General features: G+C 46.1%; 2 protein-coding genes across 3 annotated transcripts; one reads left to right on the top strand and one right to left on the bottom strand.

Annotated features, from left to right (window-relative positions):
- Positions 1 to 1,232: 1,232 nt before the first annotated feature.
- Positions 1,233 to 8,097, top strand: SERPINF1 (serpin family F member 1). Its single transcript, XM_042830431.1, has 8 exons — positions 1,233 to 1,346; positions 3,899 to 3,984; positions 4,403 to 4,601; positions 4,681 to 4,836; positions 5,595 to 5,798; positions 6,603 to 6,745; positions 7,129 to 7,339; positions 7,695 to 8,097. The coding sequence occupies exons 2-8, from the start codon at positions 3,907 to 3,909 to the stop codon at positions 7,952 to 7,954; spliced, it is 1,251 nt and encodes a 416-aa protein (XP_042686365.1). The 5' UTR covers positions 1,233 to 1,346; positions 3,899 to 3,906; the 3' UTR covers positions 7,955 to 8,097.
- A 497-nt stretch (positions 8,098 to 8,594) lies between these two features.
- Positions 8,595 to 15,190, bottom strand: SMYD4 (SET and MYND domain containing 4). 2 transcript variants are annotated; one of them, XM_042830427.1, is made up of 10 exons: positions 15,038 to 15,190; positions 14,829 to 14,970; positions 14,583 to 14,672; positions 12,367 to 13,525; positions 11,922 to 12,104; positions 11,462 to 11,625; positions 10,633 to 10,765; positions 10,083 to 10,199; positions 9,598 to 9,721; positions 8,595 to 8,911 (listed from the first exon to the last, which is right to left on the bottom strand). In XM_042830427.1, the coding sequence occupies exons 1-10, from the start codon at positions 15,166 to 15,168 to the stop codon at positions 8,761 to 8,763; spliced, it is 2,394 nt and encodes a 797-aa protein (XP_042686361.1). In that variant the 5' UTR covers positions 15,169 to 15,190; the 3' UTR covers positions 8,595 to 8,760. The 2 variants fall into 2 exon arrangements, with proteins under 2 accessions (XP_042686361.1, XP_042686362.1); XM_042830428.1 differs by having other exon boundaries at positions 13,210 to 13,525; positions 15,038 to 15,187.
- Positions 15,191 to 15,318: the final 128 nt, after the last annotated feature.

The raw sequence follows: 15,318 nt of genomic DNA, 5'->3' as shown, positions 1-15,318 counted from the left end.
GAAGTCTAACAAGTGCAAACATCTCTGCTGATGCCTTCTCACTGAACAAGCCAAGAAGCAGCTGAGAGCAGAGCTGCTGCTCTTCGTGTCAGAAAGGGTCACCTTTGAAGCACTGGCTAATTGCAAAGCAGGCTTCCTGGTTTGCTTTTCCCACTTGCAAAAACAGCTGCTATTGCTCCTCCAAAACCATCCCTTCCTCTTATCTGAGGGACTGTGCAAGACCAACGCAAGCATCCATGAGTAACTCCTTGTTACCTCCTAGCAGCAAAGCTGGCAGCCCAAAACATGTCCCAGTACAAACCTGGACTAGGGACACTGATGTTACTGCACCATTTGCTTTCAGCATTTCCAAGCAGGCAAACAGCTGTACTGGATCAGGCAGTCACATGCCCATCTCTCCTAGTAGCTAAGGTCAAATGACTGAGGAATAAACCCAAAAAGTAGAACTCAGGACAGAAAAACAACTCTTCTCTCATTGCGTCTCCCAGGTGCTGAGCATGATGTGACATCTGACCATCGTTAGACTGCAATCTGTCGTCCATTAATTTATCACTTACTTTTTAAAAATCCATTTATCTTTCATCTTCTTCAATACTGAGGTACAATGACTTTTACAGTTCAATACTTATGAGAAAATATATGAAAAATAACAAACCTCACCAAAAACATACTGATCTTCATGAGTGCTCCCCATGGCTCTTCTATTATGAAAAATAAGGACCTCTGCCTCTTCCCTCCTCCCAGTCACTTATCACTCTATAAGCTCCTACAGCATTCTCTTCATTAACTTCCTTTCTTCTTTTTAACCAAGCCTACTTTTCTTTTTTGGCCAAAAAAACTTTAAGACATATACATTGATAACTTCTTCACTAGCAACTATCACTGGGTAGAATCACTTCTCGAGATCTTCCCCTTAACTGCTTTAAGCTGCAGATGAATCCTGCTTCCCCTTCACAAGCCTCTCCATTAAATCTTTAAACAATGCTGTATTAAGAGAGAGAAGAAATTCCCTCATGTGACACAGGGCAGTAGTGAGGGAATAAAAGGCTTTCTCAAACACCGCAGGGAAGAACAGGCAGAACGCTTGGCTCAGCCCCACATTTCAGCTGTTAGAAAGCCCTTATCACAGAAGGCACATTTGCTTTGGAAAGTTAAGCAAGAGGATCACAGCAAAAGAAAATGGGAGCAGAGCACTTTAAGAGCGCCCTGGGAAGCTGTAACCTGAAGCCTGCTGAAGGCTGGGCTGGGGAGGCAGCAAAAAGCAGATGTGGCTGCGCTGATCCTGCACTGTCCCCGGCTCACACTCACTGGGATCCTGCGGCAGTGGCGGCCGAGAGGAGCCCAAGGTAAGGGGCAGCAGAGGCTGCATGTGCTGCCCACCTCAGCAGCCGGCAGCCAAAGAAGCAGAGGGCACAAGGATGAGGCTGGGGGCTTCTGGGTGGGTGCTGGGGCACAGGTGTCAAAGAGCGGCACTCCCATCAGGTGAGCAGCACCACCAAGGGTTGGGAGCCAGCAGCATCCTTGGGCACCGCTGTGCTTCTGGAGCAGAGGTGTGCTCAGGGAGCGGGCCTCCTTTTTTCCTACCTTGTCTGCCCTGCTAGTACCTGTGTTGCAGCTGGGAAGAGGCTTTTTCTTTTGGCAAAGGTAACAATTTTGGTGGGAGTCAAATCCTCTAGGTGTAGTGGTTGCACGATGCTTCAGAAGTAGCCAGTGCTGAGGGGTGGAGCAATCACAGAGAGCAGCGTGAACTCATCAGTGCTACTTCATAGGACCCCTAAAATCAGAAGTATTTGAGTATGTATTTTAAATGACTTTGAGACTCGTATCACTATAGAAGGAAAGCAAAACATTTCACTCAGCACCTGCAGGCCTTCACAGATGGACAACTCCCTGGCACAAAGTTCCTCCTCAGCTCCTTTATCAACACTTTCTTTCTGTATCTTTCTTACTGTAACATCAGATTCTGCATGCTGTTGCTCCTCTTCTTTCTAAAGGCAGCTACAGATTTTCATAGCACTCCTGAAATCATCCCACCTTTGCTCCACCAAGTTCTTCCCTCTCTGCATTTCTGGCTGTGTGCTAAAGGACATGCAAATAGAATCCAGATGTTCAGGCTAATTCAAGTGCAAAAAGGCTTTGTCTTTCTAAAATGGAAATTGCTTTTTGGCAAAGTTTGAGAAATACGAAGCTGGTGACAGCGCTGGCAAAAACAGAACAGATCTGCAGAACCAATCTCCGTTGCTGTACTCCCAGGAGCTCAGTATAGTTGGAAGCAGGGATTGTGTTGAGCTTTTTTTTTTTTTTCCAAGAGAAAAGGTTATGGTCTATGGAAAAGCTTCATCTCCAGACTGGACTGTGCCAAACCTCTTCCGCTTAGCGTGCGAGGACTGCTTGGTGCAGGCATCCTCACAGAGCCCTGGCTGTGACCTGTCTTAGGTGCACGCTGAGCCTCTCTGCTTCAGCACGGCACCTGTTCATTTTAGAACTCTGCAACAATAGAAGCAATCCCAACATTGTACCCACTGTCATACCACCACATATGTTGGTTTCTTCCAGCATAGTAAATCCTCTTGATAGAGTTGCATTTCCTGTGCCAGAAAAATCTCATCTACTCAACAGCTGGTATAGAAAGAGGCCACAAGATACAAGAGCACAGGGAGAAGAAAGTACTACTTCTGTTACGCTAAGCTTATGTGAAAACTTATGACCTCCACTGTGATAAGGTTTTCTCCAAGGCAGAACTACCTCTAGAAGAAAAGGGTTTTGGCAGGAAAGAGCAGCAGTGAACGGCCTTTCACTGAAGGAAAGCCTCTGCCTGAGCAGACCAGGTCCTGACCTGTGGCTGTTGTAGCCACGTGGCTTTAAGTTGTATTTCTACCAGTAGGCGTATTGCCTTTATAGCTGCAGTTAATCTGAAACACATGTTCTTTCTGCTGCTTCACTGGATGCCTGGATCACAGGGGTTACTTAAACACAACTCTCTTCCTTTAATTTCTGGGAATCTGTATAAATATTGCTTCAGACCAGCCGCAGCGGCGTCTGTTCTCTGGGGCATGACACTTCTGCAGTAGTTCTGCACCCACAGTGAAACCCTGGCTTACATGCTGCCCTTTGCACCAGACCTGGCTGGAAGAGTCACATATGCCAGCAATGGAGTGATTCAAAGTGGCTTCTACAGAAGGAACAAGCTTACCAGCTTTGGATACTTTACCAGCTTTGGGTACTTCTCTCTCACCTCTAAAATACTGAATAAGCCAAGCTCTGACTTTCATCTGTTAGCCAGATTTGGCCCAGCATTAGCTATTTACACACTGTCCTTTCTTCACTGGCTTTTAAGAAAGCTCTTCTTGGTCCTTTGTCCAACTGCAAATAAGAAGCAAAGGACTTCTATAGGCTCTATAGCCTTCCAAGTACTTACAGACACAAGAATCATGATGAACTACTGCCTGAGACAGGAACTTGTTTACCAGAACAGGAGATAGTTTTTGTCTTCTACCTCATTTAACAGTATAGATTTGCTAGCTTCTATGTGTTCTGATGTATTTAATTTTTAGCCTAGAACTGAGAATTTATGATTTAATGCTTTTCTGGACCCTAGCACTCAGTAGCTGCCAGCATCAGTGTGGTTTGGGCCACACACATCTGCTTATGTGTTTAGACACACCCAGGCATGAGTGCTTGCCCAGTTTTGAAGTCCTCAGAGCCAAGGCTGGCTGAATAGTTCAAGCTAGAGGAGAAGAAAACCCAGCAAAAATCAGGTGTGCATTTCACAATCAAGAAGGACAAGCAGCAGCATGTCATCACAGCTCCCGTCACAGCGAGATACAGCAGTCAGTAGTGGTGGAGATGCATTCCTCTCAGTGTTACTCAAACTAACTGCCATGTTCCTACTCTGTAGGTTCAGGCATGCAGATTCCAGCGATTCTCCTTCTCCTGGGTCTTCTAACGATCCCAAGTAAATCCCAGAACTCACCTACTGGGCAGGTAAGTAGAAGACAGCAACAGAGAATGAGGGAGAGATACTTGAAGAAGATTATTTAATTTTAGAAAGTCTTAAGGAAGGATTAAGCACGCTCCTCCTAAATTAACTAGGTTTTCATTTAGCAACATAATGAGACTAACTACTGCTTTACGTAGTTAAAGCCACAGTGCTGACATCAGGAGATGACTGTGAGGCAGACACAGTGGATTCCAACCTGAGCACCACCTCCAGCTTTATTGGGACACTTTAAAGTGAAGTCACTATTCCTGCAGTCTCTCTGTATCAGTAAGATGAAGCTAATATTTCTGTGGATTACAGGAGAGTATCCACAGATTGTTTGCCTTTGAAATGCTTAAAGTAACCGTACCTGTTCTTGCAAAGAACTTCAAGTCTAAGCACAGTGCTCCCTGTACTTGCTAGAACTCTCCGACCACTGATGGAACTGTTGGTGAGGTTGAGGAGGAAGATCCATTCTACAAGACCCCTGTAAACAAGCTGGCAGCTGCAGTCTCCAACTTTGGCTATGACCTGTACCGCCAGCAATCCAGCCGGACAGCCACTGCCAACGTGCTGCTGTCTCCATTCAGCCTGGCTACTGCTCTCTCTGGTCTCTCACTTGGTGAGTTCCTGCCCCTTTTCCTCACATGCTGTTTGATTTGACAGGCCCTCCTTTATACTGTTGTCCTTCTTGTTGGCAGGGGCTGGAGAACGAACAGAAGATGTGATTTCTCGTGCCCTCTTCTATGATCTGCTTAACAAAGCTGAGGTCCACAACACCTACAAGGACCTACTGGCCAGTGTGACTGGGCCAGAGAAGAGCCTGAAAAGTGCCTCCCGTATCATCGTGGAGAAAAGTAAAAGTCCTTTCCCTCTCTTAGAATTTACCTACATAACTAGCAGCAGGTAGAAAACACTGAACAAGTAACACTCCACAAACAGCTTGGCTCTGATATAACGAGCCACAACACAGGCAGTGTGCATGGAATGTACTCCTGCTTCAGATAAAGCCTTGGAAAGTTTGTGCACATGCAAATAAATGAGAAGACCAAACATGCACCAAAAGATACTGGTGAGAGCAGCTAGCACGCACAAGACCTAGAAGAAACTCACTGTAAGGATTCTGGTTTCCTAGCAGATGCTGCTAACAGGAATCACAAATTACACTGTCCTATTTGGTGACAGCATTCAGCCAGTATTCTGCGTTTAGTTCCTTGCAGAAATATTTGAGATATGCAGTCAACATCTGAAAAAAAAACTAGCAGCTATCTTTTGAAACCAAAATCTAATAGGTTGAGTAAGCTGTGCTCATACAGAAAGCTAGAGAAAGAAGATTGATGCAGGAATAGCTGTACCCAAGCCTTCTGTTCATATCTCTCTTCCTCACTTTTTAGTAGAGAGTTGTTCCATACTCCAGCATGGATGGTTTTAGGATTTGGTTCAGTTTCTTCCTTGCACTGTCAGTCATTCCTTTCGATGGCAGGTTTCAGCATACTCACAGCCACAGATGTCTTTTGAGAGAACTGCTGCTGAGCTTCAGACTGCAATTTGCTGCCTTGAGATCGTTTTCACAAGGGCGCTAATTAACTGCAGCATCCATCTTTTTGTTTCCCAGGACTGAGGGTGAAATCTACTTTCCACAGCCAGCTAGAGAAGTCCTACAAAATGCGTTTGAGGGCATTAAGTGGCAACACCCAGTTAGACCTCCAGGAAGTCAACAACTGGGTACGGCAGCAGACGAGGGGGAGGATTCTGCGGTTCATGAAGGACATGCCCACAGATGTCAGTATTCTCCTTGCTGGGGCTGCCTACTTCAAGGGTAAGGTGTGCACTTTGTTCCAGAGGTCTGTTAAGCACACATTAGAAGATATGTGAAGGAACGACCTCACTGCCAACAGTGAAAATAAAGTGCCAAGGTACCGAATGTAAGAAAGTGATTGAGCACACGTTTAATAAGCAAGAAAAATATTCATGCTACCTGAGCAGAACTAGTCGTCAGCTGAGGAATTATTACTCTTGGGAAGCTGAATCTTGACCTGTTTGCAGTAACAGACCAGAGAAGAAAGCTTAAGCTTGCAAAACTCAATGGCAAAAGATAGAGCATAAACATTTAGGGAAGGCAGAGGTTAAAGGCTGTGCTGAGCCTTACTGTCGCTGTGGAAGGCATGTAGGGAAATACTGGAGGGATGTTCTAGAACACACTCCAAGCCAGCACCTACACAATCCAGTGTCCCAGAGAATTATTGCTTAGAGACAAGGAGCAAAACAAAGGTGGAGAGAGGAGTGCTTTCTGTGCATTGACACAATTGTTATCCTTTAAAATAGTTTTGCCATTACATAAGTAGACATCAACTTCCCAATAGCTACTCCACCCATACACTGGCTTGATTTTTTTTATTTCCCATTTAGTCAATTCTCAGATGAAAAGGAGGGGCCTAAGAACGGCAGTAAATCAATAAGCTCAATCAGCCTACTTCCATCTCTATCATTCACTCGTGCCTCAACTTTTAAAGAACAAATACTACATCATACATAAAGCACAGCATTTCTCAGCCGCATATAATTGAATAATATAATTCAACATTCCAGAAAATCTTTCATTTTATCTTTTCAAAAAAAACAGGGACTTGGAAAACCAAGTTTGACACCAAGAGGACTGTCCTGAACGACTTCCATCTGGATGAGGACAGAACTGTGAAAGTGTCCATGATGTCAGACCCCAAAGCCATACTGCGATACGGTTTTGACTCAGAGCTCAACTGCAAGGTCAGACAGCAAATATTGCACAAGATCTAAACCTACTGAGGAACAGGCTCAGCCACACTTAGCTGTTAAGCCATTCCACAGGACAGCATCGCTCCACCCATCAGGCTAGTTTTGCAGTCCCTATTTTGAAAGGCAGTTTGTTGATTCTTAGAATATTCTTTCTGCTGTTACATTGGCTAGGTGATAACCAGTGCAGAATTTAAACAGTGCACAGCTCCTACTAGCCTGTTTTGGTCTGCTTAAAGCTGGGCAAGAGGGGCAGGACACACAACTTTTCAATCTGTGCTTGTTTCAAACAAATCTTTTGCTGTAGTATGAGTTCAAAGAAGGTGCCCTGGTCCATGGGTTTTATGTCCCTTTCTTATTTATAACTGGTCTTCCAGATTGCCCAGCTGCCACTGACAGAAGGAGTCAGCGCCATGTTCTTCCTGCCTACGAAGGTGACCCAGAATATGACTCTGATTGAGGAAAGCCTCACTTCTGAGTTTGTTCACGATGTAGACAGGGAGCTGAAGACAGTGCATGCTGTGCTAAGCTTGCCCAAACTGAAGCTGAACTACGAAGAGGCACTTGGCAACACTTTAAAGGAGACAAGTATGTACATCACATTCTCTCTACAGACTGTCAGGTCTGAAAGCAGTAGCAAGTTGCTTCCTGCTCACAAGGGAATATGATGCTGGTGGGTTATTAGTTTGGTACCACTCTCAGTCTGTACAGATTTCAGCAACAACTAAACCACTTCAGTCCAGGACTCCTCAGCTTTTTATCAGATATTTCCACCAAGCTCATACAGTGTTTCTGAGATTAAGAGGGAGAAGCACAGTACAAACAGATGTAAGCTTCTCTCTGTTACCTCTGCCTGAACAGCCATGTCCTCCTGGATCACAGCATTAGCAGTGCTGCTTTCCCACCTGCTTTTAGTTAATGGAATTTTCTTTCTTTCCTCCAGGGCTCCAGTCACTTTTCACATCACCTGACTTTACTAAGATTTCTGCCAAACCTATTAAGCTATCTCATGTGCAACACAAGGCAGTTTTGGAGCTTAATGAAGATGGGGAAAAATCCACACCAACTCCTGGGGTGAATGCTGCTCGTCTGACCTTCCCCATAGAGTATCATGTGGACAGACCATTTCTTCTTGTGCTGCGAGATGATACCACTGGAACCCTCCTCTTCATTGGCAAAATCCTGGACCCCAGAAGTGTTTAGATCCCTTCACAGTAATCTGCAGTGGTAGTGCTTGAGTGGAAAGGATGGTACTGGGAGAGATATTGGCTCCCTGCTCTGCTGCACAAAGACACAACTTGCAAATCTTATGCCTTTATGCTGCAATAAAAGAGCTTTTGCTATTACTCTCCACAAGCCCCTGTATTCTCCCTTGAAAGACTCTCCTGTCTATGTCACATACCTTCACACTCCCATTTTCCCTAGATGGATCCCCAGTGCTGTTCTCTCCTATATACAGACATTACTCTAGTGTATACTGCATTTTCCCCTAACACATCCACCAAGCCGAAGCCAGTTGTTAATCACTGCTGGATCTGCTCTGGTAGCCCTCCAAGTTCTGCAGTGTCCTCTCTTACAGCTCATGAGTTTGCACTTCCCAGCCAGCTGCCTCATCCATCCCAACCATTTATGTTTCGTGCTGACAAGAATGGAAGTGCGTCATTAGAAGAAAAAGGCACTTTGGTCTGGATGACTGAACGTTCATGACCAACAAAATACCAACACGGGAGGTTCATATCTCTAGAAACACACATACACATAAGCATCTCAAGCATTTGCTTCACCCACATGCAGAAATCCTACAGCAGCATCTATTTCCACTATAGCACACGCAGACCCCTCATGTTAGAACCGGTCATTTTATTTGCAATTGTATCTCTAAAGAGCATCTTGGATTTCACTTGAGTTATCGTTACACACAATTTTCCAGCTTGTACTACATGACAACCTTACCACACGAAACTTAGCTTTGATGAAAGATCACATTGAATCTTCCTTTGATAGGGAAATTAAGTCCTCTGAAGGATGCTTCTGGGAAGCTCTAACAGACAGGTCTTCATCTCTTGTAGTTCCTGGATCTGAGTACTCTGCGGACCACAGTGCACTGATAAAATCTCCTCTGCTCTTTGAATTGTGCTCAGAGCTTCAGAAACTGCCAATCTGAAATAGGGAAAGTGTATACAAAATAATGAATTCAGCTCCCTCAAGTTGCACAAACTTCAAACCTTCTCCTCAAGAAACCTCACCCTGCTCATGGCTATCAATCCCACCCTCCACCACCCTTCAGCAACAGGAAAAGTAGGAAGTGTTTCAGCTGCAAAGGGAGGATGGGCAAAAATAATGAATAAGGATAGGAAATGGATAAAAAGTTAAAACATTATCTTTGAGTATATGTACCCACTTCTTCTGCACTGTAGCTCATGCTAAAATTCAGACAGTTGAAGGGATGTGTTGTTAGAAGATTTGCAGTAATCAGGAGATTAACTGGAGGGCCAAAATAGAGCAAGATTTTATTTCCTTATTTGAAAAGATGTCAACAACATTGTTCAATTGAAACGCAAACACCAGGGGTGACTAGTTCTCAGAATAAAATAGGACAGGGAATAAACAGAGTCAGGGAATAGAAAGAGTAGACAGATAAAAGGCTGAGGAATGGGTCCAAAGAGAGTCATAAGGCGTAAGTGAACCCCATTGGGTTCTATCGACTTGCAGTTGAGTAGTGGACAACTTTTGTACCTGGACCAAACTGCCCAAGGCCCTGCAACATGCCAAGGACCAACTGCCACAGTGCTGTGTTGGACACACATGAGGAGCAGGGATGGGAGAGAGAATGAAAGCAAATTTACCCATTGAAGAGAATTTGTGCCAGTTTGAAAAGTTCATGACCCATTTCTACACTAGATGGCCCATGATGCATTTCCACAAGCTGAATGCTCCTCTCCAAGTGTCTGGCTGCTTCCTGCCACTTTCCTAATGGAAAAATAAACAAACAAACAGAACTATAAATAATTACTTTTTACAGCTACTGTCATACAAAGAGTTTGACAGCATTATGCAAAACGTGGTGAACTGTGTCTACAGTATTCTTGGGAGGCTGCTATTCTCTGAACCAGGACAAGGAAACATGACAAGAACATGAGATCACATTATTGGTCATTGCCTGCTGAGAATGTAATTTTGGCAAAAGCAGTCTTTCTGAGAGCTCTGCTGTCAAAACTAGAGAAATGGAGTAGTAGAAAAGTAAAAAAGCTAGTCAGGGAAAACACTAGCCAAATTAAATCCCCAGTTCAGAAAACTGAAGACGATTATGAGTGAGAAGACGATGCCGTACCAAGAGCAGCATAGATCTGTGCCAGATGGTCCTCCAGCTCTCCCATCAGCAAATGCTCTGGTGACAAGAAGTTTCTAGCATCCATTTGACACTTCAGGAGCATTCTGATAGCTTCATCTATAAATCAGAATATGAAAAATTCATCCTACTGGCCAGTCCCCAGCCTGCCATGAGTCATGTAATAAACTCAGTCATCTCTGCATCTTACACAACTATATCTGGATTTGGTTAGGATTCAACATCTACTTCCTCTGCAGCCCTGCTTACTCTTAACACAGAGCTGGCCAGACTCACTTCAGGAAAGCGAGGCCCAAGAATGCATAACTCCAAAGTTATCCTGAGTTCTTTTAGTCACTGTGGAACAACGTGTGACCTAGATTAACACCCGGATCAGGGGTATAAAAAAAAATAAAGCTCAAGTCCCCAGGGACATCCGGCTTCGTGCCAGCAGATCCCAACTACATAAGCAACAGTGCCATCTCATGGCTATAACAAGCCTCCTGATGCGTACCAAGAGCTGCTGACCTTAAAGCAGAAAGCTGAGCCTTACCAGCCTTGCTGTCTCTTAGCAGCTCTAATGCTTTCTCCATTTGCTGCTGAAGGTCCAGTAAGCGCAGTGACAATCTCCCTCTGCTGACTGAGAATGCACAAGCTTCGTTTGAACAACAAAGCATTTCTTCCCCCTGTGAAAACATCTCTGTGATCATTCTTGCTCACATTCAACTCAAACCTGCTTTCCACCTCCATACCTCTGTATTATGCTACAGAGATGCTAAATACAGTTCAGAAACCAGGTGGCTTGCTTGTAAACTGCTGCTAACTTACTCGGGTTTTAGGTGAAGCTTCCAGGAATAGCTATGATTGCTATGCAGGCTGGTCTCAGCCCACCGTAGGTTAGGTTGAAGCAAGGTCAAGAAGTATACAACTAATGTTCATACAAAATACAGACTCTGTTGGCTTATCATCTATGCTACATTTGTTTTCCATTTATATCCTGTGAACTGCAGACAGTGTGATTCTGATCACACATAAACCCTGCAGGTAACATCTTGTGCTCTAGACTCCAGGACCCATTTTCTTTCCCAAACATCATCCTCCCCACAAACCACGGCCATGATATTATCAGATTCCTTCTGCAAGTTCAAAGGGATTTTAACTCCCTGTTAAGGGCAGAATTTTCACTACAATGCTGGAAGATTGAAAGCAAGAACACTGCAAGGAAGCTGGTTAAGAACAGTGAAATACTGCTTTTACTCTGCAGGGGCTTTTACTTGCGCAGCAGAGGTGATAAACTCAGGCCTTTAAATCTTGACTTTCCCAGAGGCCCAAACATTACACATCCTGATAAAGTTAAACAATCATAACCATCGAAAAACTACCTGCATTGAAGCCTGGCAGTTAGGGCAGCAGAATGAGTTTCTCATGGACACACTCTCGACATCAGGCTCTAACTCATCGAGGCATGCCTGACAGCGGCACTCAAAGAAATACTGACTGAGAAGCTGTTGTCTCTCAGCAACCCTCATTCTACAGTGATGAGGCCCTGCAGAAGGACAGCAAGGGTAGAAAGCACTTAACAAGTACAGTTCCTAAAGATCCATCTTTGTTAAAACTGAGACAAAACGCAACATCTTTTGGATAGCACAGAACTGGAGACTGAAAGCACATTGGGTTCAGCAGATAAGAAATACTTAGTTTGATGCCTCTGGTCAAGGCTCATACATAAACAAAGACTCTAGCAGCATTACACTGGGAATTATGATATTATTAGCAATCAGTAAGCACGCCAAGGAGGGGAGAAAGGATATCTGTGCCTTGAGACAGAGACTTAACACTTACCATAGCAATGGAAAATCTCCTGGCCGCTTGGGATTGGCTGAGATGCCCTGACAGTGGCAACTGTCCCACTGAATGACACACTGATATTGGGGCTGCACGAATGGTTCAGAAGGCTGAGGACAGGAAAGAAGGCTGTGGCCAGGCGCACAGGCTTCTTATTTACAACAGCACCATCTCCAGACTCTAAAGACAAAGAAAAAACACTGCATTGAGAATGAATGCTCTGTAACCCATGCAAATTATGCAATTACAGATACCACTAGATAGCTGGTACAGTAAAGGACAGCTGAATACCATCTATGTGTGCACCAAAGAACAGGCTGACATGAGACAGGACATGACATTTTAAACAATTACTTCCCCTCTGCAATAGGAGCTTTTTACAACTCTCTGCTTCACACAGATGAGATGAATTACAAGGAAGAGCTTAAATTTTTTATCTTACCTAACTCCTGCATTACAGTGACTGCTTGTGCGTTACACTGTAGCTGTAACACGTGCCTCAGCATTGCTTCTGCTACAATCATCAGTTCTGGAGACAGTTCCTCAGATGTTTTTCCATAAATCTTCTGTTCTGATCCCATTATAGATGACTCCCTGTTCAGAACAGCAGCCTCTAGACCAGTTTCTTGCAATTTTTTGCATATAGCTACTATACTCAGCATGCAAAGGAACTTATGTTCAGGACTATGCTTCTCAACATGTGGCAAAAGGTTGAACACAGCTTGGTAAGAACTCTGGTACTGGCCATTATCATTACAACCAGGGATACCTTTTGTTCCAGCTCTTGTATCCAGTGCCTCACTGGGATGTTTACCTCCTGCCTCAGCATTGCAATGGTCCTTGTTGCTATCATCATGCGACCACTCCACCAGCCTGCTAACCTCTGAAAATCCTGCTAGTAGAACAGTCCTTAAGGCAACATGGCAGAAGACCCCTAACACGAGCAGCAGTGCTCCCAAGGGGCACTCTGTCCTGTGGTACTGCTCCCATGCCACATCTGCACAGTTTCGGCTGCAGTACTTTGCATAACTGCATCCACAGCACGGGACAGAGGCTAAGAGCTGCTTCAGACAATGGTGGCAATAAAGATCTGCGTTAGTGACTTGAGTATCCCACACTGTTTCACTGCTGTTCTGTAGAAGAAGGCTATCCCCTTCAACTGGGCAGAGCACACAGACAAAAGCCTTCTCTTTCAACAGGTTCTGTCCTGGCAGGATGTCCTGGGAGGCCACCAAGTGACGTCCTCTCTCTGTATTGAAATTCAAGCTCAAAGATGAAGATGCACCTGAAATACTGCCATTCTCTTCCCAGATCTCTGACTCCCTTTGAATATCACCATGTGCTCCTCGTGAAGGTTCTGAACAGCTCCCCTGATGTATTTCAGTCTTCAGCTGATTTAACTTTTTCAGTAGCGTAAGGTGGGTAGAACTAGTCATAATCCCATCTACAGTCATTTTATTTTCCACTGCAGTGAGGGTGTCTGTTGCATCCTGTAACCTCCCCAAACGCAGCAGGCATTCAGCCTTCCGCAGCAAGACCTTGGGCAGCAGCCTATCTGGATAGCCATGACTTTCAGCCCTGGCAATATCTTCCAAACAAACCTAGAAACAAAGATAAGGACTTCTAAGGCCACTTGAAAATGATGTACTCTTTTATTCCATTTAAGATTCAGCACGTTTTAATAAGACTCTTTACTGGCTATGGACAAAAAGTTTGCCTATCTGTTAAGCAGATAAAACTTCTAACACAGAACTAGAAAGAAAGCAGCAACGTCTAGATAATCATGGAAGCTTTAAGCACAGCTTCAGAAGCACACCTGATTTTAAAACGGCTTGGGTTGGAAGGGATCTCAAAGATCATCGAGCTCCAACCACCCTTCTGTGGGAAGAGCTGCCAAACACTAAATCAGACACCAGATCAGGTTGCCCAGAACCACACTCAACCTGGCCGAGAACACAGAATCACAGAATTGTAGGGGTTGGAAAGGACCTCTAGAGATCATCGAGACCAACCCCCCGGCCAAAGCAGGTTCCCTACACCAGGTTGCACACCTTCAGCTTCTCTTAGCAGCTTGTGCCAGGGCCACACCACTCTCTCAGTGACAAATTTCCCTGATATCTAATCTAAATCTCCCCTCTTTTAGTTTAAAATCGTTCCCCCATATCTTATTGCTATCTACCCACGTAAAAAGTTTATTTTCTACCTGCTTATAAGTTCACTTTAAGCGGACGGCCACTATCGGGTGTCTCCTAAGCCTCTCCTCTAGGCTGAACGAGGCCAGCTCCCTCACCTATTTTTGTAGCAGAGGTTCCCCAGCCCTCTGATCATACCTGTGGCCTTCTGGACCCGCTCCAACAGCTCCAAATCTTTTGTGAGCCAGGAGCCCCAGACCTGGACACGGCACAACAGATGGGGCCTCACGAGGCCAGAACAGAGGGGGACAATCCCATCCCTCTCCTTGTTGCCACCCCTCTGCTGACACAACCCAGGATACAGCCGGCCGCTGATCTACAGCCTCTCAAAGAGACACCACTGTGGGGTTTGCGGGAGCAGCGACCTGAAATCTGACACGCAAACACTGCGAGGCAACACCTCAGATTCTGCTTGTGCTCTTCTTTACCCCGTTCCCCACATGCTCACACCGCTGCCCAGACTTACCTCAAAGTGCCCGAGATGGAACAGGGCTGCGGAGCGGTTGGCGAAGCACAGGGCCACTTCAGGACTGCGGGGAGGTTCGTGGGCCGCGGCCTGTAGGAGCAGAGCGGGCTGACAACTCGGGGGGAGGGGGAGGAGGGCAGCCCCCAGCGCTTCTCCTCACAGAAACCCCTCAGCAGTTTGGAGCACGAAGCGCCCGGCGGGGCCGCAACTCTCACACCAGCCCCTCTTACCGGCGTTCTCTCCTACCTGCGAATACAGCCTAGCGGCTTCGCTGTAGCGGCAGCGGCCGAACCGCCGGTTTCCCTCCTCCCGGTAGAAGCGAGCGGTCGCCGGCTCCTTGTCCGTGCGAACCCGGCCACACAGCCGCCGTAAGGCCGCCACCTCGGGCCTGCGGGACACCGGGATCAGCACCGCGGCCAACCCCACCTCAGCCCTGCCTCTCCCATCCCGCTCACCCAAAGAGGCCGCAGCCCACCCGTAGCGCCTCGCCCAGCGGTGCCGCCGCCAGCCGTTCCCTCAGCGCTGGCTCCAGAGCGGCCCAGCGCCGGGCAACGTTCTGCCGCCACTCCTCCACCGGCAGCGCCATGGGCCGCTCCCCGTTCTACTTTCTAATGGCGGCGCCCAGTGGGGCATCACTGCGTTCCCTTAAGGTACTTCCGCCGTACGGCGACCGGGCAGCCAATAGGAGCGCGACTCTGGGCGCGCGCGCGGTGTGACGTCAGAGAGGCGCCGGAAG

The sequence above is a fragment of the Centrocercus urophasianus genome, unplaced genomic scaffold (genome assembly GCF_019232065.1).
Source record: "Centrocercus urophasianus isolate 14NV4802_14NV808 unplaced genomic scaffold, USGS_Curo_1.0 seq_33, whole genome shotgun sequence".
Taxonomy (NCBI): Eukaryota; Metazoa; Chordata; class Aves; order Galliformes; family Phasianidae; genus Centrocercus; species Centrocercus urophasianus.
This window is presented reverse-complemented; position numbering and strand designations above follow the sequence as displayed.